General features: G+C 36.1%; 1 protein-coding gene across 2 annotated transcripts in view; it reads left to right on the top strand.

The window, feature by feature from the left end:
• The window catches only part of LOC5568418 (DCN1-like protein 4), a 46,887-nt gene that overhangs the window by 20,181 nt on the left and 1,993 nt on the right, over positions 1-24,713 (top strand). For both annotated transcript variants that reach the window (XM_001652197.2, XM_021854876.1), the window contains 2 exons: positions 18,482-18,735; positions 18,799-19,006. In XM_001652197.2, coding sequence (XP_001652247.1) covers positions 18,482-18,735; positions 18,799-19,006 — 462 coding nt within the window. The remainder of the gene's footprint in view (positions 1-18,481; positions 18,736-18,798; positions 19,007-24,713) is intronic.

The raw sequence follows: 24,713 nt of genomic DNA, 5'->3' as shown, positions 1-24,713 counted from the left end.
TGGCGAAGTCCTTCAGGTATTCTTGAGCAGATTTGTTTTGAGTTCTTGACTAAATTCTTAGCATAGCATAGCATAGCATAGACTGACTGTACATGTCAATGGTTGCTACTCCGTGATTGATCGGAACTGGTAAGAATTGCACTACGATCCAAATGAATAAGGGATGGGAGTTTCCGCTTACTCTCGAAGTGCAATTTTAGCAGATCTAATATTAGGCTGATACAAATATTAAATTTCTTTTATGTCCGAGACCACTTGGAAGGTACGAGGGGGGGGATAAAAATAAATAAGAAACAAAAAAATAAAAATGAAAAAAAAGTTATTTTTTCAAATTTTTATTTTTAATGATAGTTGTTAAACTGTTTTTGATCGTCCTCTGGATCATTATTTTACTTGTTTTTTACTTTGTAAATTGAAAAAACCTGACTGATGTCAAAAAAATGTTGAATCTTTTTTTTCTCCCCTTCAAAATTTTCGGATTTTCGAAGGGGGGGGGGGGTGACATAAAAGAAAATTAATATTTGTATCAGCCTTATTGATCAATAACGGCGCCGGCCAAGTCCTTACAGTCAGTTGGGATGGGGAAGGAATGTTAGGGTGTAATGATTGTTGCTTCTAGAGACCGAGAATACCTCTGCATCTCCACAATCACCACGGGAAGGGTGTTTATTAGTGAGGGAGGAAAAGATCTGGGAGTCACCTCTGGTCGGTGATGCGATCCATGGACAAGGGGGAAATATACGACTTATATTTAAAGCTAGTTTTGTATTTTTGTCTCGAGAAGTTTTTGGTTTTTGGAAACTTTAAAAAATACGTCAATATCTATAATGTCGAACAATTCAAAAGACGTTTTTATTAATGACGAAAACTGAAAATTACATGTATATATTTTAAATTATATGAAACAGGAATAATGCCGACACTTGTAGTGACGAACCATACATAATTTGTTTGAAAATGACATATGAGTATTACTGTGCATTTTGTCTCGATATGGTAGAAGTTTTAAAAAATACGTCAACATTCACAATGTCGAACAATTCAAAAGATAATTTTCAATAATGTCAAAAAGAGAAAAATATATGTATATTGAAATTGTATAAGAAAATAGCATAATGTCGACACTTACAGTGACGAACCATACAAAGTTTGTTTTAATATTACATAAAAGTTACGCTTTCAAGAAAAAAATGTGTTATCATAAGCATGAAACGAACTCACCAGTTGGTAATCCATTCTCGACTGAACACAAAACTGACACTGACAGCAAAACTTCTTGGCGTTCCGAAAACAAACCGTCTTGCTTGAGCCTTCCCAAATGCCTACCCAGCAAGACGCTCCAAAACAGGGGAAAAAAAATTCTCCGGCGACGAAAACGCGCGGAATCGTGAGCAAAATATATCGAACGACGCAAAACCGAACTGTCCTGCTTGGGCTTCACGAAGTACTATCCAGATTTGTTTTGAGTTCTTGACTAAATTCTTGGCAAAATATGTGAATTTCCTAAGTTCTTGGGTTCTTAAGAAGATGCTTTTTTGGATTCATGTAAAAAAAAATACCCAGTATAGGAGAACAATCAAATATTTTTTGACATGATTTCGAATCCTTTGGTACAAAAGGAGTTTATTTTTATTTATTTATTTATTTATTTATTTGGTGGTGTATTCATCTGACAATATTGTGTGTCTTTATGAATCTATAGTTAGAGTATAAACGTCAATATTAAATAAAATTTATTTTGTGATACATTTGATTTAAAAGCATTCACCGCAAACCGTTCACCATTGATCGAATTGCGGTGCTTATATACTGGCGCGCTCATATCTAACGATCCCAGTAAGTTAGGAGCATCATGCTCCCCAGTCAGGACCTTCGAGATGACCACAGCCTTGGCATTTCCTCTGCGTAGTTGTAATGGTTCGATTTGCTGAAGCTGGCACCCAGCTTCGTACGGAGGCAGGTTCACAGGATCATTCCAAGGGAGCAACCGTAAAGCGAATCTCAAGAATTTGCGCTGCACAGCTTCAATTCGGTCAATCATTGTTGCATGATAGGGATCCCAAACAATAGAGGATGATTCCAGTATAGGACGGGCCAGATCTACATACAATGATTTAGGAGTGTATGGGTCGCGAAATTCCTTTGTAATTTTTGACATAAATCCTAGTTGACGATGAGCTTTTGTCACGATCTCCTCGTAATGAGGCTTAAAGGTGAATTCGGTGTCAAGAATAACGCCCAGGTTTAGTATAGAGTCCATCCGTGAAAGAAATTCTTCACCGAACGCATACATGAACATGATCGGTTGTTTCTTACGATGGAAACTAATGATAGAGCATTTAGGAACACTAAGTGTCATTTTGTGTGCCCCACACTACTCAATATGCCGGTCAAGAAGCGATTGTAACTCGTAACAGGCAGAAATGCCCTCAATAATCTTGTAAATCTTCATATCATCGGCGTAAAGTATGCAGAAGTCTTCACCTAGAACTATGACGATATCATTGATGAAAAGGGAAAACAATAATGGGCCAGGGTTACTCCCTTGAGGTACATCTGAACCGTTCAAGAACCAGCTGGAGACAGATGAGCCAATTTTGACCGCGAGTTTCCTGTCACACAGGTATGATTTGAACCAAGCTTCGAGTTGAACAGAAACACCAAGCTTCTCAAGCTTTGCCAGTAATATCGAATGGCTAACACGATCGAAAGCAGCTTTCAAAACAGTGTAAACAGTGTCTATCTGTTTGCCACGTCCGATATTTCTCACACAAAGTGACGAAAATTCCACTAAGTTAGTTGTAGCACTTCGTCTCGGGAAAAAAAACATGCTGTTTCCGACTGATGTACTGCTTTACACGAGAAAACATTTAGCTGGACACTACTATTTCCAACAGTTTTGAGCAAGCACATAAAGAAGTGATTCCTCGGTAGTTTCGGACATTATTTTTGTCATTCTGTTTTGTGCACCGGAAACATGAACGATGACTTCCACAGTGTTCGAAATCGACATTGCTGCATTGACATGTTGTAGATGTGCAGAAGAGGTACAATTAGTCCCGTCAAACATTTCTTAAGGATGCAGGCAGGAACTCCATCAGAACCAGGGTGATAGGAAAGCTTGAGCTTGCATAACGCCTTGGTGAGATCCTCCGCAGTCCGCAGTAATGTGGAAAGTGTTAGCGTCTATGGCATCTCTCAATGTACTTATAATTTGCGTTGCATAAAGGACTTGTTTTCAACTAATATTGCATATACTGGAAATATGAAGTTTTCTTGTAGAAAATTTACGATTTCAATACAAAACTTGTAAGGTTTTCAGTATTAAAATCTAGCAGCCTGATTTGTTTTGTTTACTTATCTTGTTTATTTGGCAGGCTCGGGCATGCCGTACAGACCCAAAATCTTTTCTTTTTCACATTATTTAAATTTTATAATTTGTATTTATTCTAAAAACTATGTTACTTTGGGAAACATTCGAGGTTATGGAATACATTTATACAACAGGAAAGGTAAAGATTTTGCGGGATTTGAATTATACTCTTATTTATATTTGTATTTGTCTTAAAGATTTATCCGACATCATGGTCTTGGAATTGATCTGACTAACAAGCAGTACAATGATTTTAGACACAGAGGGTCATCGAATTCACTTGCTATTTTGAAGATGAATCCAAGTTGACGATTGGCTTTGTCGACTGTTTCTGAATACAGTGGGGATTCGCTCGTTGGGGGTCCGCTACATGGAATGACTCGATGGTTGAATGTTCGCTGGTTGGAAAGTATTTCAACTAAAAAGCACGTTTGCCAAGAGAATACTGTGATCAACTGTATCAAATGCAGCCTTTATATCTGTATAAATACTATCGACCTGTCCCCCTTTATCCATTTCTTTGATGCAGAATGACGTATACTCGCATAGATTTGAGATTACTGACCGTTGTGGGAAGAATCCATGTTGATTCTGTGAAATGTATGTTTTCAGGCTTGTAATAAAACATCATTCATTATTATCTCGAAGCAATTCGATCCAGCTGGAAGAGAGGTTATTCCACGATAGTTCGATACTTCCGTACTACTGCCTTTCTTGAAGTCGCATATAAGACATTTTCCATAAGAACTGCTGACATCGGAGGAAAAGGTTTAATATAGCCTTTAGCGGAGCAATTAACACCGCCTTGCAATGTTTCAAAATGCATGCAGGAATACCATCAGGGCCTGGCGATATAGATGGTTTTAGCTTCTTCAATGCCTCCTCCACCATTGTATAGCTGTTGCATACTAGCAAAACGCGTTTACGTACGAGTTACAACGAACAAGTTAAAATTATTTGTTTACAGTTTATTGTAATTACATAGTGAAATTAAAGGTAAATTGTAATATTGACATTCACTGCGTGAATTGGACGAACTGTGCAAGTGGCCATCTTGCGTGTTGACAACTAATGTTGGCTGTTGGTGTGTGTGCGGCATCACTACAGTGACAACTACAATGGTCACTGATGAGCCCACAGTTGACTTGAGAACTGTGATGTTGAACCGGGTTGCCAGAACTTTTTCCATTGATCCCAACAATAGCTAACGTCGAAGATGTCAACATCGATAATATCATTAGGTAACGATTGTGACGCAGCATTGGGACCCGCTTGAGATTGAGACGATGTCTCAAAGACACTCGCAAACCATAATGCAAAAAGCTCGCATTTGCCCTCGGCCGAGGAAGCAGAGTGGCCATTCAAGCTCAAAAATGATGGCAGCCCAGTTTCATTTCGCTTTGAGTTGACAAAACTCCAGAACTGCTTAATGATACTTAAGCTACTTAGACTACAAAGCTGATGAAGCTTGATGGGACAGGATGTCTAAATCTGTAACGAAACTAAGCAGAAACAGTTTGTGGGAGAAACGACGAGAAAAGGACAATTTGAAGGGGGAAAAGAAAGCCAGGGAACGAACGACAATCAATCTCGGATATTGATGTGCTTCAAAAATAGGTAGATACAATTAATATATTCCAAATCAAGATCAGCCAACATTTCGCTAACAGGTTTCTGCTATTTTCCTCAAATCCGAAGAGTTTCCAGTCAGTTCAGATCGGATGCCACGATGCTCACCGCACCTGGTAAGCCGCGCCGCAAACGCAGAGATTGCTTTCTGAGAGCCCAATGCGGTGGGTATGCGCGTTTAACGAATAGTGATTGGACATCAGCCGACACATGACACGAGTGAAATCACGGCTCATGTCCAACCGAAGTGATGGGGTTGGTCTTCATCACTTTTCGACGAATCCAACATAAAATAATCCAGTTGTGTGTGGTAAAGTGCCGTAAGACTCTTTTTGTTGTTTTTTTTTCTGTTGTTTACAAGGGGGAAATCTGCTAACAGACCCCCTGAGAAGGTAACTCAGGGAGTGCGGGGATGACGCATCATCGACGACTCGCTGTACTTGAGCAGACCCTTACAGGGTGTCTACTACCTGGAAAAACCTGGAAAACCTGGAATTATCAGGAAATATTATTCAACCTGGAAAAAACCTGGAATTATCAGGGAATTTGAATTACAATCAGGGAAAATATTTTGGGGCAGTAATTCATGGTAGAATATTTTCACTACAAAGGATTTTTGCGTCAAAATCCAGAGATTATCATTACTTCAATAAAAAAAAATCGGCTGCGCCGCTATCATCACGTTACTTAAGCTATTCAGTGAGGATCTTTTTAGGTATGGAACTTAATCGTCTTACTAAACATCAAATATCTTCAGGTATATTTGATCAGTATAGTATTGACGTATGTAGGGCTGGGGGCAGGTTTCTTTTTAGAGACTTGGTCTCCATTTTTATTCAAATCTCTAATAAGTCTCTATTTATAATGAAAGGTCTCTATTTTAACCAATATGGTCTTTAAAGGACCTCTTTTCCCTATCTTGCTTGTAGTGAATTCTGATGCAAAATTCTATAAGGCCTCCAGAAACTTTCAGAGCCTGTTACGAGACTATTCAACTAATTCTATCAGAAATTCTTCACATATTTCTAGAGAAAATGTTCCAAGAATTTTCCTTATGTTTTCTCCAGATATTTCATCTGGAATATTTTCAGGGACTAATACAGGAATCTCTCCAGGTATTCTTCAAGAGATTCCTTTACCAATTCTTCCAGCAATTTGTCAAAGGATGCTTAAGGGAATGTCACCATTATTTGGTTCAGGACATCCTTGAGCACTTCAATAATACTACCTCCAGTCATTTCCTTAGGGGTTACTTTAATTTTTTTTTCCAAAAACTATTCTAGGACTTCCTCGAGATATTTTTCACTAATTCTTCAACTGAATTTTCCAGCTGTAACTCTATCAGATCTTCCAAAGATTCCCACAGAATATTTTCCAAGAAGCCCGTAGAGGTTAATTCATAAGCTTTCAGACATTTTTTTAAGAATTTCTACGCCATTATGTCCACATTCACTCCAAAGAATTGTTACATAAATTCCTCGAGTAATTAATCAGAAAATCTATTAGGAACATTTCATATTCGACCTGTGTTTCGTGGTTCAGTTTATCTATTATTTATTTTAGGAATTTCCTCTGTATTTCATCCAAGGATTACAGTTTTTCCCAACATTCCTCAATGAATCTAATAAAAAAAAATGCCATAGAATTCTCAAAAGTTCATCTAAGATTCCACATTAGTTACTACTACAGCTGTTTTTCCAAGAAATCCTCCGATCATTCCTACACAATTTCGTAGCGATTTCGTTTTTCAAGGAGTTGCTTCACAGATATTCAATATTGATCTGTTTCTTTTTGTTTCAATAATTTTAGCAATTACTCTTGAGTTTTGTCAAGTGTTTTTATAAAAATCCTTATTTATCAAAAATTACTAAACAACTTACATAAGTTTTTTTAGAGGTTGGAAGAATGCTTGAAAAAATCTGGGAAAACTTCATTGAGAAATCTCTAAAATTTACTTAAGGAGTTACTGTTAGTGGAATTTCCTGTTTCTGGAATTTCCAAAGAAATCTTAGAAGCTATCTCTGGAGTAATTTCTCAAGATATCCTCAGAGAAATTCCTAGTCAAAATCTTAAGACCGCACGGGACGTCATCATAATCACTCTATCCATTTCAAGAAGCAAATCCCAAAAACCACTCCATATATCGATGCGAAAATGTATCGCTATGATTCTATAGATGTAGTGCACAACCCAATAAATTTTCAGCTCCAACGGTTCACTAAAACTCGAGATTTGCTTCCACAAAGTTTTGATGATAATTGTTAGAGTGAGACGAAAGATGGGGAAAATAACACGGTCTCCCGTGTCACCTTAAAGAAATGCTGAAGGATAATTATGTAGGAAATCCTGAGTAATCCCTGGAGGCATTTCAGGTTGAATATTGCAACATGTTTAAAACGGGAACCTTTGGACGATGTTCTAGGAAACCAATGGGAAAATCACCAAAAAAAAAACCTTGAGGACTAGAGATGTTCTTGAAAAATATCTGAAATAGGGTCCTAAAGCCCTGTCCCAATTTTAGTGCCAAATGCTTAAGTTTAGGCCAAAAACACATGTTTACTCAATTTTTCAATGTTTTTCGTTTGTTTAAGTCCAAAAAATCATTTTTTTTATGTTTATTTAGATTTTGTTACACCCCTTGCCTTAAACTCAAATTTTGGGTGTATTTTGTTTTCCGTGTGCCTTCTGAAATGTCAGATAGGAACAAACCCAGTGTTAAAACTAAAAGCCCTATGGTGTTTTTGTCGACTAAGCGAACGTCAAACATGATCAAAAGTGTCAAGGTTCATTTATGGACCAAAACTTCAAATTAAAGTTTAAATAAGATATAACCGCTATTTGGGCGGAAAAAATTGCTAAAGTAGTTGCAGTAACATGCTCTTTCGTGTTATGAAATAAAAACAAGATTTAAACATTTTAGGACCCTATTATATTTGTTATTCTATGATTATTTTTGGAAAATATCAGATTTTTTTAAGATATCCAAAATAAAATTCTTGGAGAAATTCTTTGGAAAAATTCTTGAAGTGGTTTTATGGGAAATAATCACTAAATGAAATCCGTGAGAAAAATTCAAATCTCTCAAATTAAAATATCTATCCATTTATTCAATTTGAAGAAATCTTCAGAGTTATATCTGGATCTTTGGGCAAATACCTGAGATTATTTCTGATGAAATTCCTTGAGAAAATCATTGAAAGTGCAGTAATACAAACACTATTATTTGTCGTAATGTCTCGAGGAAGTTCAAACAGAAAAAATATTCTTAGAGAAATGTCAGGGCTGATTCCATAAAGAATTAAACTTTTTTCTCCTGGTTCCTGTTAGGTCTCGATTTGGTTTTGATTACTGTTTGGTCTCTTTTTTCAAGCAACAGGTTTCTGAATTTTCTAATTTCAAAACACATTCATGAACAATTTCTAAAATTATTGGAAAATATTCAATTTCGGAAAAACCGATTCCGGATAAGTAATCTGGAATCTGGAAGTTGTTTAAACTTTGAATTATTTTTTTACAATCATGATTAATGCAGAGCTCTTGAAAGTTTTCGAATGAAATGCAAACAATTAATCATTTACCTCAATGACCATTTGAACGGGAACTTTATTATCCGTGTTTTAAACACGATGATGGAAAGAACTTTTACAAACAAAACACCATCATTATTGAATACAATTCATATGAATATTCGAATTAAGCTTTAAAATGTTTAGCACATTGCTTTAAAATGTCTAAAAGAGTGAATACACTTTAAAACACTTTTTAAAATAGTATAAATTGTGTAAATTTAGTTTGTTTTGGTCATATAAAATTAAAGTATTTCTTGAACCTGGAACTAATTTATAAAACCCGGAAAAACCTGGAAATATCAGGGAATTCATTTCGGTAAACGAGTAGACACCCTGCCTTATCTCCCCGGAACCACCTTACGGTATTTCTTCGGGGAGGGGGCAGTGCATATAGCACAACACGTGTAGAAGTAGCCTAGGCAAACTGCTTCTCCTAGCCGACTTAAACAATGTTACAAGGGACCAACCTCGGCAGGGCTAATCCTCTGCAGCCAACTCTAATGTAAGTGACAGCCGTAGTTACTGCATTCCAGCACTCGGCATCCGCACACATTCTTTCTATTCTATTGTCGGGGGACGTGTCCCCTCCGCATGTAGCGAGCAGGCGACCTCTCACAACAATGAAACGGGGGCAATCGAACACGCTCCGCTGTCTCCTCCACATCACCACAGCGTTTCCTCCACACACGTACCGTTTTGTCTCAAGTTCCGAACAGACTCATATTCCGAACACTCGGTTTTTGTATGGCGATCTGGTTGAAATGTTTCGCTGAAATATGTCATCAAATCATCATGAAATGGCAGTCAATTTAAATTCAGTTTTAACGTATTCCAATCTATTTCATACCTCGAAAGTAGTGATCATTCCCTAGTTCGAGTTTAGTAAGACTAGCTCAGATAAATTTATTTACGAAATTATTATTTGAATACGATTTACTCGTGCTTTTCGGAATTTGAATCAGAGTGTTCGGAATATGAGACAAAATGAACACAGTGTTCGGCATTTGAATCAAAATGATTTTCAATACTTTTACGTAAACACGACAATGGAAAAGTTAAAATATGCATTTTTAACGGCACACTCAACATCAAACAGTTCTCGCGGAACATTACTAAAGGACCTATGTACAAATGAGAGATTCTCTCCTCTCTCGTTCTCTTTCGATTATAACAGTGGAATACTAAAGATTTTGGGAAGTTTTTCACTATAGATCGAAAGTCAATTTCCTTGACTAGCGTTGCATACAAAAAGCGCAACAGTAGAGGTTAATGTGACTCAGTTATTAATGAAAGAGAAAGTAAACAAAGAGAGCCTCTCAATGTTAGATAGGTCCTTTAGTAATGTTCCGCGAGAGTTAGACTATTCGAAGGAATTGAAATTTTTACAAATTTCAGCTAATTTTAGCCCACTAGAAGCATTTGAAGTCACTGTTGGCCTCAAGTGTTCGGAATATGAATCAAAACGGTACACGCAGCGAACTGGACTATCGAATTTCATACATTTTGCCTCATGAAAGGTGGAAAAATTATTGCAATACGAACGCTATATGTATCGTTTAAGCATCACTCCACATCGAGGCGTCGATAGGCGCGTGGTGTACGCTCGGGCCTATCGATCGCAAGGTTCTTGGTTCGATTCCAGGTTGCCGCGTAAACGCGTTTTTTTTTTCAAATTCTGGTAAATTTATGAATTTCAACCCGATTTCTTGTGGCGAATTTTCATAAGGGGTTCCTATGTTTATCGATAGTCCATTTGCCTGAGTGTAAAGCTCTAATTCTTAGACTTAGTCGAGTCTAGTACACAACACAGATGGCCTTACAGTTGAGGTCGAAATACGCGTATCTTTCAAAGGATACAAACTCTAGTGGAATGAACCGGAATAGTACTAAATTCGGTTTTCATTTATTTATAGATATTCCTCTAAAAAGCTCGAAGCTTTATATACTTCATATTTGGCAATGACTTAAGCCTAATATTTAAATGAAAATGTTGGCAGCAATAATGCTAAAAATAACTTTTGCAATGGAACTCGTCAAACTGTGATTGTAAAAGGGAGTTTCACAGCTGAAAATCTTGGAAGCTTATGCCCACAAAACTGTTACTACCTATAGTTACAAAGCAAATAACGACTTTTGTAGTACTACTTAAAAAAACAGTTACAATGCAAACGTAATTAGAAATAACACCCTATGATCAAAAGAAGAGCTAACCATAAACAACCAAATTCCAGAAATTAGAAAATGGGGGCCCAGATAGCCGTAGCGGTAAACGCGCAGCTATTCAGCATGACCATGCTGATGGTCGTGGGTTCGAATCCCACTGGTCGAGGGTCTTTTCGTAAAGGAAATTTTCTCGATTCCCAGGGCATAGAAGTATGTTCGTACCTGCCACACGATATACACATGCAAAAATGGTCAATCGGCAAAGAAAGCTCTCAGTTAATAACTGTGGAAGTGCTCATGAGAACACTAATCTGGGAAGCAGGCTCTGTCCCAGTTGGGACGTAACGCCAGAAAGAAGAAGAAGAAAATGGGTAGAATACACAAAAAAACTTTCCTTAACCCGTATCCGACAAGGCGACGATTTTTTTTTTTCAAATTGTTATTGTGAACGTTCTATTCAACTGATTTAGATGTGGTTTTCACTAAATGCAATCCAAAGGCTTCTAGTTTCATATGCTGGCTCAAATGGACCAATTTATTTCCTATTTCGATGCCTGGGTCTATGCCGATTGTTCCGGTCCGAATTTACATTGTATGCTGTACTGATGATTTTTACGGCTGGCTTGTAAGGCCTGCACCAACCCCCTGTCTCGCCGGAGGATCATCGTGCACAACACTGTTTAGGGGGCGGTCCACTAATTACGTAAGACAATTTTCGGGATAAGATTTTTTGTATGAAAATCCAAAATAAATTGTATGGCCCGTAAGAAATCTCAAACCCCCCCTCCCCCCATAACCCCTTACGTAATTAATGGACAGCCCCTAGAGTCCCACGCTGGTACTAGGACGATGATCAGCCGCTCCTAACATGGAGAACAGACGCTGTTTTGAGCCGCCCCCAACATGGAGAACAGACGCTCTGATAAGCTACACCCTCAGAAGAGAGGAGCCCTCCTTTCCTGTCAGCATACGACCAAGGTCCCACCAGGGTTGGTTACCCGATCTTCCCTACGGTTATTCGTACCCCAGGCGGCACCACAGGGAGGTAGGGATAGGAGTTACTGGACAACAGGCTAAAGACCACAAATGGGATCTATTTTATACCTGAGCAATTCTCGCTGAAACCAGGCCGCCATCGGCACCCATCGTTAGAATTCCAATTTTATGTCACTAATCGCTAGTTATCGATAAAACTTAAGGGTGATCCTTTCTGTTTTCTCAAATTGGTGGACCCCTCGTACGCCAGCTAGCTGAACAGTTTGCGAAAGAGCCCATTTTTTGATAAATCTTGGGTATTTCTTCACGTGATATGTCTCATATTTCGCTTGAAACACATAGCAAACTTAGTGGCATCGTATAGAGAAAGGATATAGCTTTCATTTGAAATCGAAAAATATTTGACGGCCATTTTAAATTTGGCCGCCATCTTGAATTTTGTTAGAAAAATCTTTTTTTCACCATTAGCGCATCGCTATTTTTGAATTCCGAGATCACCACCAGAAAGCTGAGGAAAAATTGCGTAAGGTAGGCTACAGAAACTAGGTGAGCAATGGTATTTACCCTATCAAATGAGCGATTTTCTAAATCATGTTCTACGATTTTGACGTATATGGCGAGTGTAATCAATACAAAAATCTTTTTTTGTACTGCAAAGCAACAAGTTTTCAATCTTTGGTGTTTTATTCTAGTCGAGTAAAGAATAAGAATATTATTTTAAGTGAAAAAATCTGGCGGCCATCTTGGCTTTTGACGTCATTTTGATTTTAAGTAGAAGAATGAATTTGTCACCTTGATAGCACTCAGCATGTCGAATTTAGTGGCTACCAATAAAAAAAGGTTACGTATACTCTTCTTATTATTATTCTTCATTTTTCTGACATTACGTCCCTACTGGAACTGAGCCTGATACTCAGCTTTATTGGTTAGTTATAAATCCTGGTTATTAGACAGCAATTTTCTTTTATAATGCGATTTCTGACAACAGAATAACTACGACATATCTTTGAATTCAGTAATAATGAATAAATAAATTCAATAAATGAAAACCGGCCAAAAACATTGATTGTATTAACAGGGCTGGTAGTAAGTCACTTTTTAGTGACTTGGTCACTTTTTTCGACCTGGTCACTAAAAAGTCACTACTTTCGACAAAAAGTCACTAAAGTCACTTTTTTCAGGAAAATGGTCACTAAAGTCACTTTTTTCGTGATCTGATGATAATGAAATCTCGTATAACTTCTGATCTTGCCCTAAAAGCCAAAGGTAACCATGTGTGTAGCTCGTTGTTTCTGAGCATTTGAATGGATTTTCATGTTATTTAACAACACTATGTGCAAGAAAGGATCATTATCTACCTGCCTGTGATGTTGGTTTGGATGCTTATTCTTTCATTTGCTCAGAAACAACGAGCTACACACGTGGCTACCAATGGCTTTTAGGGCGTTATCTCAGAGTATGCGAGAAATCTAAGACAGGGTAGCACTTTAAACATAATCAAAAAGAAATAGATATTTATCATTATCAAGGCAACTATAGTGTGATTTTGAAATCAAAGTGTTAAGATTCTTGACTCAATCAAAATAGAGACTCCCAACTAACTTTCTGGAAGAATTCAGGTGAATATTCCATAGACATTTCCAACGGAAAATGTAAAAATTTCCGGGGAAAAGTTTTGGAGAAGATTCTGGCAAAACTTAGGAAGCGACTTCGGGAAGAAATTTTTGTCCGAAATATTTTGATAAATTTTGACACAAAGCCGGACTAATATCTAACAGACGTGCTGAATAAATTACTAGTAAACTTTTTGCAGCAATCTACGGCTATAGAAGGAATCCTAAACCTGCCTCCTAAAAGAAAATCATCAAAACTCCACTGGAGAATAAGTCAAAGACGATTAGAAATAACAACAAAAATTCAAAAAGTTTGTCATAAACTCGTCCATGATTTTAATAGCTAGTATAAGTTTTGCTAGGAACCATTGCAGATATTACATTAGATATTCCAACATACAAACTATGCATGTTTTCATTGATTACCTATTGGCAGTTTTATACACGACTATGGTCAACTCTTTCTATACAAAAAACACGTTACTATAATGAATGCTTCAACATTATTGGACGATAATAATTACGTGTGGTTACGAGTCGCCAATGGGTGATATGATTGTTTTCAAAACCTAATTTAGTTATTGAAACGATCAATTGAAATATAAATATTTTAAGTATGCATGGAATTATTTTCTTAATCTTTATGCAAGACATTCATCAAATTTGGTTTGTCTCGAGTTTGCCAATAAGCAGTTTTGTTCACGAGTTACCGTTGTTTATTTGGAAGAAATTGTTTAATTTTACAGAAATTCTGTCGAAAGTTTAGCTTGAGTTTTAATTTTTCATTCGTTTTTGAATTTGTAATTCTGTAAGGATTTGTCAGAATACTTTGAAATAATTTGACGATTTTCACCACAGTTTTGTCTTCAACCAACATTTTTCCACCGATTTATTCCACAGATTTGTTGAGAAATGCTTCTAGTAATTCGTTTTGCATCCCTACTTCAAAATCTTCAATGAATTTTTGCCTGTAAGTTCATCATGAACAGGAGTTATTCTAAACATTCTATCACGAGTACCGTAGTTCATGTATTTGATTGAAATCAGAAATATAAAATAGTTACTTATATCAAGTTGATGATCGTCTCGTAAAAAAATGATATGGCAAATCTTCAATGCGCCATCTTTTTGTCTCATTCCGGATATCTTATTGTTTAAGATATGAAATTACTGCAGTTCTATACATTCTAAATTCACCCAATATGTAGATTGGCTACACATATAACGTATTTTCATTTCTAGTAATTTTAATGACTAATACTTGTAATTTTGAAGTCACTTCTAGGTCACTTTTTGGTCACTATTTTGACCATTTTGGTCACTAAAGTCACTATTATTTTGCTGTCCAACTGCTACCAGCCCTGTATTAAACAAACATTTTTTTACCATATGCATTGTTGTTCATTGAATGAAGTTTATAGATTGGGCAACGGGACATTAGTATGTCTTGTGGTAATATCTGTAGTTTTAACGTAAAACATTGAAAAAAGTGCATTGATTTAGAATGGAAATCTCACATTTTGAAGCAAAAAAACATCCATGATTTTCTGAACCATAAAGTATCATGCATGTGAGAAATAGCGAAATGAAAAGATGAAAAGCAGGTTTTGTTCTAATGTGGACGTAATGCCGAAACACAGGTGATTTATTTCGAGTTTGGAAAATCTGGCGGGAATCTTGGATTTTGACGCCATCTTGGTTTTTAACAGTTAAATGATGTTTTACCATACCAGTGCTCATCATGTTGAACTATAACAAAATAACAATCAGATTCTATTTTTCTTATCTTATCTCAGCTGTTCAACTGATCTTATCTCAGCTGTTGATTGATTGTTGACCAAATAAATGAAATAAATAATGGTATTTGTCAACTCGAAGATATGCAGAAGAATCATTTAAGTAGCAAATAAGCGTTAAAAATCAAATTTGATCATTTGTTTTTAAAGCTAGTTAAGCTGAGGGGTTGGCTCTGTTCCAGTAGGAACGTAACGTCAGGAAAAAGAAGTACAAGAAGAATAATAAGTGTAATGGTAGCATTGAAATTCAACATGTTGAGTGCTAACAAGGTGAAAACTCATTCTACTACTTAAAACCAAGATGGCGTCAAAATCCAAGATGGCCGCCAGATTTTTTTCACTTAAAATAATATTCTTATTCTTTACTCGACTCGATAAAACACCAAAAGTTGAAAACTTGTTTCTTTGTAGTACATTTTTTTTTGTATTGATTGCATTCGCCATATACGTCAAAATCGTAGAACATGATTTAGAAAATCGTTCATTTGATAGGGTAAATACCATTGCTCACCCAGTTTCTGTAGTCTATCTTACGCAATTTTTCCTCAGCTTTCTGATGGTGATCTCAGAATTCAAAATTAGCGGTGCGCTAATGGTGAAAAAAAAACGATTTTTCTTACAAAATTCAAGATGGCGGCCAAATTCAAAATGGCCGCCAATTTTTTTTCGATTTCAAATGAAAGCTATATCCTTTCTCTATACGATGCCACTAAGTTTGCTATGTGTTCCAAGCGAAATATGAGACATACCACGTGAAGTAATACCCAAGATTTATCAAAAAATGGTCTTTTTTGCAAACTGTTCAGCTAGCTGTCGTACGAGGGGTCCACCAATTTGAGAAAACAGAAAGGACCACCCTTAAGTTTTATCAAAAACTAGCGATCAGTGACATAAAATTGGAATTCTTACGATGGGTGCCGATGGCGGCCTAGTTTCAGCGAGAATTGCTCACCTGCAGGCAAAGCTGCCAAATGATTTGATAGAAAATCTGTATCCACCAGGTTAGAAAATCTGTGTCCATACAAAAATTGTTGAAAAAAAATCTGTGTTCCATACAAATTGAATCTGTGTCAGAATAAAAATATCTGTGTAATACAGGTAAATCTGTATATATGGCAGCCCTGCCTGCAAATACGCGAAGCACCAATGGTACACTCAAAAAAACTCAAACGTCATTGCTACGTGAAAAATCACGTAGATCATTCCAAATTCATTTTGCCTCCACTTCACCTGACTAATATAAAGATCACTAAGCCGTTCATAACCATCAAATAATGAATCGGTAATTGTTACTGAGGTTACCTATCGCAGTTACGTGAAATTCACGTAGGTGCCTAAGTTCATTTTGACATCTACATATTGTACGTACATTCGGTGTTGAGCGCAAATCCTAAGATGGCGCCCGCTTGATTTTTGCAGAACTTCAGAAGCTGCTGAACTTTAAATCCTGTGTTAGATTGATTTTAAGGTAAATATGCTTTGAATACCGAAGAACCCCTGCATTACTTCATATTTTACACCTGATTTATAACCTCTATCAATTATAGCACGCGTAGGCTGCAACAAAACAGAACAAACTCACTACATTTCAAGACCAACAATTGAAAAGGCCTCAAGTCCAAAATGTAAACAAATCGGTTTTCTGCTGATTTCAGTGTATAAGAGCCTATTGTTACTAAAACATACAATAGTCATTTGAAAATATGCATAAAAGTTGAAAAAATAACATTTTTCTAAAAGGCCCCATCTCATTTTCCGCTAACCAGGATATTCATCGCAAATGCGGCCTTTTCTCAAAAAGGCCTCATTTCTATATCTGACGGAAACCGAGTTGAGGCCTGTTAAATAAACATCAAAATTGCAATGTAGATTGCGAAAAACGTTCCAAATTCACTAAGTAGATGCAGGTTATACTACGGAGCGACTGCTCCTTGTATTATTTTATACAGTGGTTATCTAAACGGCGAACATTATCGGGTTCCTGTAGACTGATGTATTTTGTATCATACTACCTAATAATACCTGTGTCAGCCTGTCTGTACTTCACAAATTATCAACAAAAACACGATTTGGTTTCAATTGCATGAAAAATAACGTTCAATTGTAATATTATTTCAATTGAACCAATATTTCCATACATTTTCTCGACGACAAACTCGCGTAGCACATACATAATGTTGATGGATGACGAAGGGTTCAATCAATCACATATTTAATCGACCGCACGAATCTTCTCTTGCTCTAGGGATCTCCATGTACTTTACTTCACCACTTAACACTCTTCTACACTTCAAATTTCTTATTTCATCATCAATTTTGAATGATTTTCAAAAGGCCACATCAGAAGATGATGAAAAAACAAGCCACAACTAGAAGGCCTCAACACATTTTAGAGTAAACAAAGGCGTCAACTCACAGGCCTCATCAGCGTCGGCCGGCGTCTATGGCCACAAATGAAAAGGGCTGCACAGCTTTTGGTGAAATAAAAGCCTCATTTCCTTTGACTCGTTTTTTTAGCAGGATTTTCTGCTAAAATGATAGTAATGAATATTCATAGCTACAAATCAGTTTATCCATCGACTTTCTGGACGATAAAATATCATACAATGCTTAAATTAATAATTTAAATTTGATTTATTGTTTGACAAAACAAGATTGCATTTTTCTCATTGTTTACTTTTTGGAGATGAGGCCTTTTGAATTGTTAGTCTTGATTTGGGAAACAAGATTGACAATGCTCAGATTGAATATAAAAATATCACAATCTTTTAGTTTTGTTTACATTTTCCAATTGGGAATTAGTTTTCTTCCGAAGCCTATTAGAGATAAGGTTGGTCTTTATTCTAGTTAATTTAATGCAAAATCATCTAGGTCCTATTGAAACGCTTCGTAAAGGCTACCGGAAAATCCACGTAGCTCTTACATGTAGCGCCGGTGGAATGAACGAAGTTCAAAAGTTCATGCGTTAGTTCTGGGCTACCTATGATTAACGTAAGAGCTACGTGAAAAGTGCGATGGAAAAAACCACGTATGTTTTCACGTAACAATGACGTTTGGATTATTTTGATGCGTACACTCATGTCCAGTCATTTACCACCCATTTATTTCCTATAACCGGAGTTATTCCGGTGTCCTCCTGAGTCAGGTCGGGCAAAAATCGATCAACTTATTTTTCTAAACAGATTAATCATAGTAAATGGTGTTTAAACCCTTCTAATTTAACAGAAAACGCATATTATGTATCCTCGACAAATATTGTGATATCGTGGGGCAACCGATTGCGGTCAGTCATCTTTTGTTCTTACGGAAGACGCTAAACAGTCGATTTCCTTTTTTCTCCAGGTCCGGAGGGTATGGAAAAGTTCTGCGAAGATATTGGCGTTGAACCGGAAAACGTTGCGATGCTGGTGCTGGCGTACAAAATGGGTGCCCGCCAGATGGGCTTCTTCACACAGAGCGAGTGGCTGAAAGGGCTGACGGATCTGCAGTGCGATACGGCCGGCAAAGTACAGTGCAAGCTCGACTACCTGCGCAATCTACTGAACGATCCGAACGCGTTCAAAACCATCTACAGATACGCGTACGATTTCGCTAGGGTAGGTCTTTGTATTTGTAATAGATTGTTCATGAATGTTCAACACTTTTTACTCCATCGACAGGATAAAGATCAGCGCAGTATGGACATTGAGACGGCGAAAGCGATGCTGCAGTTACTGCTCGGCAAGCACTGGCCCCTCTATGCACAATTCGCTCAGTTTCTCGAGCAGTCCAAGTACAAAGTGATCAACAAGGATCAGTGGTGTAACATCCTCGAGTTTTCCCGTACTATTTCAAATGATCTAACCAACTACGACGTGGACGGAGCATGTAAGTAACGTTATGCATAGCTTCCGCAATGCGTTATTGTATTTGTTAGGAATGGGTACTGGGTAGTAGTTTTAATGTTCGAGGGCCGAAGTGTTCTTATTTTTCTTGCTATTTCTGTTATGTTACGTAATAGAAACCATCAACTGTCTATGATCAAGTTCAAGATATTTCAGATCGATTCGAAAGAATCTCTAATGACGGATTTCACGCCAACTCGACACGCGATTGGCAGCACCCCTTCAGAATTCAATGAAACTTTCTGGATGTCAAAAGTATGTGAAACTAATGTCGTTTTCGTTTTTAGGAACTGGGTCGGTGATCAACACATAAACAAACCAATGTCAAACAAATTGTAGTTCGGTCGAACCTGAATCGGGTTGGGGTTGAAACCGTGATTCAGAACGGGTTGCGCCAGTTCCAACCTAGGTTCAAAAACGAATTCGACATAAGATACTTTGCATATTTTGTATTTTCAAAATCGATCTAGACTAACATTTGAAAAGGGTCAAAGTTTTTTTTACTTTTTTTTAAACCCGTATAACTCGAAAACGGTAAGACCTACAAAAAAGTGTTGTATGGGGGACTGTCGTGAAATTTCCTGAAGTTTTAGAAAAAAATATTGAAAAAATAAAAAAAAACATTTTCTACACCGAAAAAACAATGATTCAAAACTTTAAAGTCGATTTAAAAAAAAAAACGGCCATTTCAGATTTTGATCATCCTTAAGCAAAAAGTTTCGTAATTAAATTTACTAAAAGTCGTCCATACATTGCAAATTGGGCATATTTTAGGGAAAAACGTTTTTCTAACAACAATTTTTTTAAGTCTAAAATTTTTGTTTTGATTTTTTTTTTATTTCGCTTTAAATAGTCTAGTATGCTCATATTTTGAAGTGATAAATGAGTTTTAATCACGAAATAGATTATATTTGTTTTATTCTACTCCCAAAAGAAATAAAACGGAATTATAGAGTTTTTTTTTTTAATTAAATACAATTGATCTCGCACCAAACCGCTTATGAGAAAATGAACTCCGTCTAACAATCCGATGGGTTTTTGATGGTTGGAATGATATCACAATAATATTTTATTTCTTATTTGGTCAAAGCCAATCTTAACAGGTGTCTGGAAAGGGTCAATATTATGCTTATAAAAATAAAAGTCGTGGTTTTTTTTATCATGCATCATTATTTTTATTATTGCTATATATCCTAAAACGTAGTATCTGCACATGAACATTTACATTATTTTTGGGCTTTACTGAATAAATTGAATATTTATGGTTCATCCTCTGAATTGGTATACCGTTTGACTGCAATTTGTGTATCACTAATAGGCATAAAACAATGATATTTTTGGGTACCAGGGACAGTTTTAACCTTATCAAACAATTCCATCAATTCCTCTGACATTTTAACATACTGTTCATTAGATATATAACAGAAATTTATTTGGTGATACATGTATCAGTTTGTTTCACTGCCCAGTCGAATAGTTCTCGTGGAGTTGCGATTGTGTTTCCATAGTCTTTTGCAAGACTTGCTCTTTTTGCCATTCGCTTGAGAGTGCCACCAATAGCGTCACAGGGGCCTTTGCCGTGGGATGCGGCAAAAAAAGTGCCATTATGCTTCCAATCCATATATTTTCTTAAAATTACATAAGCTGGCAATTTTTTTTTTATTTTTATAATGAGCTGCAGCACTATCTGACATAAAAATAACTTTTGAGAAATTTATTTTTTGTTTAACAAAATTTATCAATTTTGAAATAAATAGCTGAACTGCTACTGTATCATGGGTCAACACTCTTTTTTATGGTAAATCTCGAATGGGTGTATCGTTGCTTGGGAATTATTCCAGTGATATCCTTGAGCAGCGTTTTGTATGATAAAACTATAATTTTCAGAAAAGTCGCTAATTACCAGTATTTCACCTTGTTTTAAGGAGTTTTTTTTGTTTCGTAGAAAAGAAGACTGTTCTTTGCAAATAAAATCATGAGTTATTAGCTTATCAACTTTCTCCACGAAATACGTAACAAATTCTTCAACAGGCTTTATTATAGTTTCTAAATTACAGCGATCGGTGGTGAGCCATTGCTGAAAAACTACATCTTATTTGTCGCTTTCCTCTAAAAGCGAGATTAGTTCTCCTGTAATATTTTCTTTGGAATTACACTTTTCACATTCTCGAAAAAAAAACAATCAGTCGTTCTTACTAAAAAATCGCATAACAGTTTTTCACAAATTTCTGCCTGAGAGACAATTCCTAAACTGCATTCATTTAACATTTTCGTGGTATGTGCACACACATACATTGTGAATTCCTGTGCTATAAGCCTACAATGTTTAGGCCTCAACATAGTAAACAAAGTATACCCAATTTCTACATTTTGGCATCTTTGAATTTTTCTTTCAACTGATTGATGATTTCCTCGAATGCCTCCACCTTGTCGACGTCCATTGCATCCATGCCTAGTATGTCATGACGTACAGCTTTGGTGATCTCCACTGACTTTTTAATTCGATAGTCCAAGCTCCTCATGTTTCTCGACGAGATTGGGGATAAATTCAAAGTTTCAATAATACTGTTGAATTTTTCCACGTTGTAGGGGCCTAGTAATTCATCCGCTGATGGGACGGATGGCAAAGATGAACAGGATGAAATATACAATAATGTCGAATTAATATATTGATATGGGTTCTATGTAAACAATCATTGTCGTTTAATGTGCTGCAAAGTAAATTTATCTTACCTAGCATTTCATTGGAGGCCTGACCGCTTGTTGGTGGTTGTGGATTTTGATTCACTTCGCCTCCACCCGAACGTCGTTTTTTCTTAGGCGGACTTCTGTGGAGCCTGATCACTAAGCGACATGACTCACAAATATGCATAGTTTCATCAATCTGATGACTATATCCCATAGCACGTATGTGTTCGATCATTGTTGGTGACAAGTTTCGCAACTGGCGACGCCTGCACTTAGGATTGTTTATACCGGCGCAACATCTCGAAATTTTAATGCGCGATAAATCTTGTTGATCCATCTTTAACTTCTTTTCACAAATGACTTAGATAAAATGAAAAGAGTTTTATTGACATCAAGCTTAAATAGTTATATGCATAGGTAGAACGACAATTATAAGTTAAATACCTATCTTTCTATACACTCACGCGGTGATTGTTGAGTAACTCAGGTCGTTAACGGACATTTTAGGTAGATAACAATACAAACATTATTTCTTATTCATCTGGCTTGTAACGCAGGTACGTTTAGTAGTATTTTCTAGAAGAAAATTTAATGGGGTATGGATCAGGTTGTTCCTTTTCAATGTTTGCAATCTTTCGAACCATAAAAATCCGTCGGAGACGGAGTTGATTTTCTCATAGGCAGAGGCGAAATCCATAGATTGCCTTCATTTTAAAAACATAATCACTGCATAATTCCACGATCATATTTGACGGTTTAGAACAAAATCTTTGAAAAGAAAAATTCAGTTTTGGTCTTGAAAAATTCGTTGTTAGAAAAACTTTTTTCCCTTAGATATGCCCAATTTGCAATGTATGGACGACTTTTAGTAAATTTAATTACGAAACTTTTTGCTTAAGGATTTTTTTTTAAATCGACTCTTAAGTTTTGAATCATATTTTTTTTTTCAGTGTAGAAAATGTGTTTTTATTTTTTCAATATTTTCTCTAAAACAGTGGTCCTCAGCCTGACTGGTTGTGAGGGCCACCACATTGCTCTTAAAACAAGTCGCGGGCCACAAGATGTAAATAATATCTATTTTATAAGTCCGATCAACACGACTCGATTAGAATTACTGTCGACAATAAAAAATCGCTTGGCGCTACTAATTCAGTTGAGTTTTTCGACAGTTGTTACTCAACTTGAATGGGCCACTATTGGGGACCTAACGACAACACGTATCTAAATTTCGTGCCAAAATGAACCAGCCTCTGATTGATCCGCCAGACAGCGTTGCCAGCAATAATTATTGTACGTAACTTCAGCAGCACCTTCTGTGCTCAGATTTTTTCTTTTCCTTTTCAATTTTCAATTATGTGTAGCAGTTTTCTAGCAAAACAAAGATCATACAAGAGAAGTGTAGTAGTGACAAACGCTTGAGAACTCGCTCATAGAAAACGAGAGATAGCATGAAGACAGAAAAGGGAATTTAGAGGAATTTCAGCTATGAATTGATTAGGTGGAATATACGAGAGAAGAAGTTTTGTGACTACCATCGAAACAAGACGTGTTTTACTACAATCGAATATCGAAGAAGAAAACTAATAAGAATTATGTCACATCTTGTTTTAGAGGTCGACAGGTGATTTCTGAAATATGCATGCCTATTGTGTCTAACAGTTACTATCGGTTTCAATAATCTTTCCAAATAACACTGATGTCCCTAGATTCTCAAGATTTCATCCTTCGGACAAAGATAAACGTAAAAAATTATAGGATTTCAAAAAGAGATCAATTGATCATCATCAATTCAATAGGGTCAGGCGGGGCAAGATGAGCACCCTAAGGATAAGCGCGATTTAAGCCTACTTAAACGTTCTTATTTTGGTAAAATTGGTAACCATCCTTAGCTTTTACATTATTACTTTGACCTACAACCATTAAAAGTTTTAAAAAGTGATAAATAGTTTTCCAAATAACACGTTAAAAAATATCTTTTTTATCATCGGTCAAAAAAACTGCGGGGCAAGATGGGCACCCCCATAAAAAGATGCAATTTACTAGAGAAAACTATTATTTCTCAATGCTTGCAATATCCCAAGATATTATCTTTTATATATGATAATATTTATCTTCAACTAGCTTAGTTTTTAAAACTTTTATCAGAAAATAAATAACTTTTCATAAATTGCTAAGATTTTACTTAAAAAACGATTTAATTTGTTGTTTGTTTATATATTTTTTAGAAAAAAATGTTTTGTGCAAAGAAGATACCGTAAGTCAAGCCCACAGCTAAATGTGGTTCTATAATTTCACACTTTTACTTAATTTTGAACATGGTGCTCATCTTGCCCCAAGGGTGTAAATTTATTAATATAATCAAAACAAATGAAATATTTTTAAAATTTGATGAAAGTTTTGCTCCTGATTATCTACAGAAGATTATTCTATAACTATACGGCCAAAAACGTATGAATTAATTTGTTTACGCAACAAAAATATCACTTTTAAATGAACAAATCTTATATAAAAAGGTAAATTTTTGGACTTCTATGTATTTTTGACAATATTTACGTTGCGCTTTTGATTTTTTAGCTGAAATTTATGGCCATCATATCAATTTAATGATATTCATCAGAACTTCAAATATTTTTTTGAAAAAAATCGGTAGAAACGACACAAACTAGGGGTGCCCATCTTGCCCCGGGTGCTCATCTTGCCCCACATTCCCTTACCGATTCAAGAGATAAGGCGGGTGGATTATTTTTTCAAAGATGAAAATATATTTGATAAACTTCTAATATAATCAACATTTTTTAATACAATGATTGTAACATTAGAATAATGTCTACAATTAAACTCCATATAATAAAAAAAAACCTTAGTCACCTAAAAACTACAACTTCAGCGCTATTTTGGAATTAAAATAGGAAATACCTATTTGGAACAACAACTTTCTTACTTGAACTTTGAAAACTACGCTACTAGAACGCTGAAAACTTTGGAGTTTAAAAGAAACGATG

The sequence above is a fragment of the Aedes aegypti genome, chromosome 3 (assembly GCF_002204515.2).
Source record: "Aedes aegypti strain LVP_AGWG chromosome 3, AaegL5.0 Primary Assembly, whole genome shotgun sequence".
NCBI lineage: Eukaryota > Metazoa > Arthropoda > Insecta > Diptera > Culicidae > Aedes > Aedes aegypti.
Note: the sequence above shows the minus strand (reverse complement) of the source record. Positions and strands in the feature narration are given on the sequence as shown.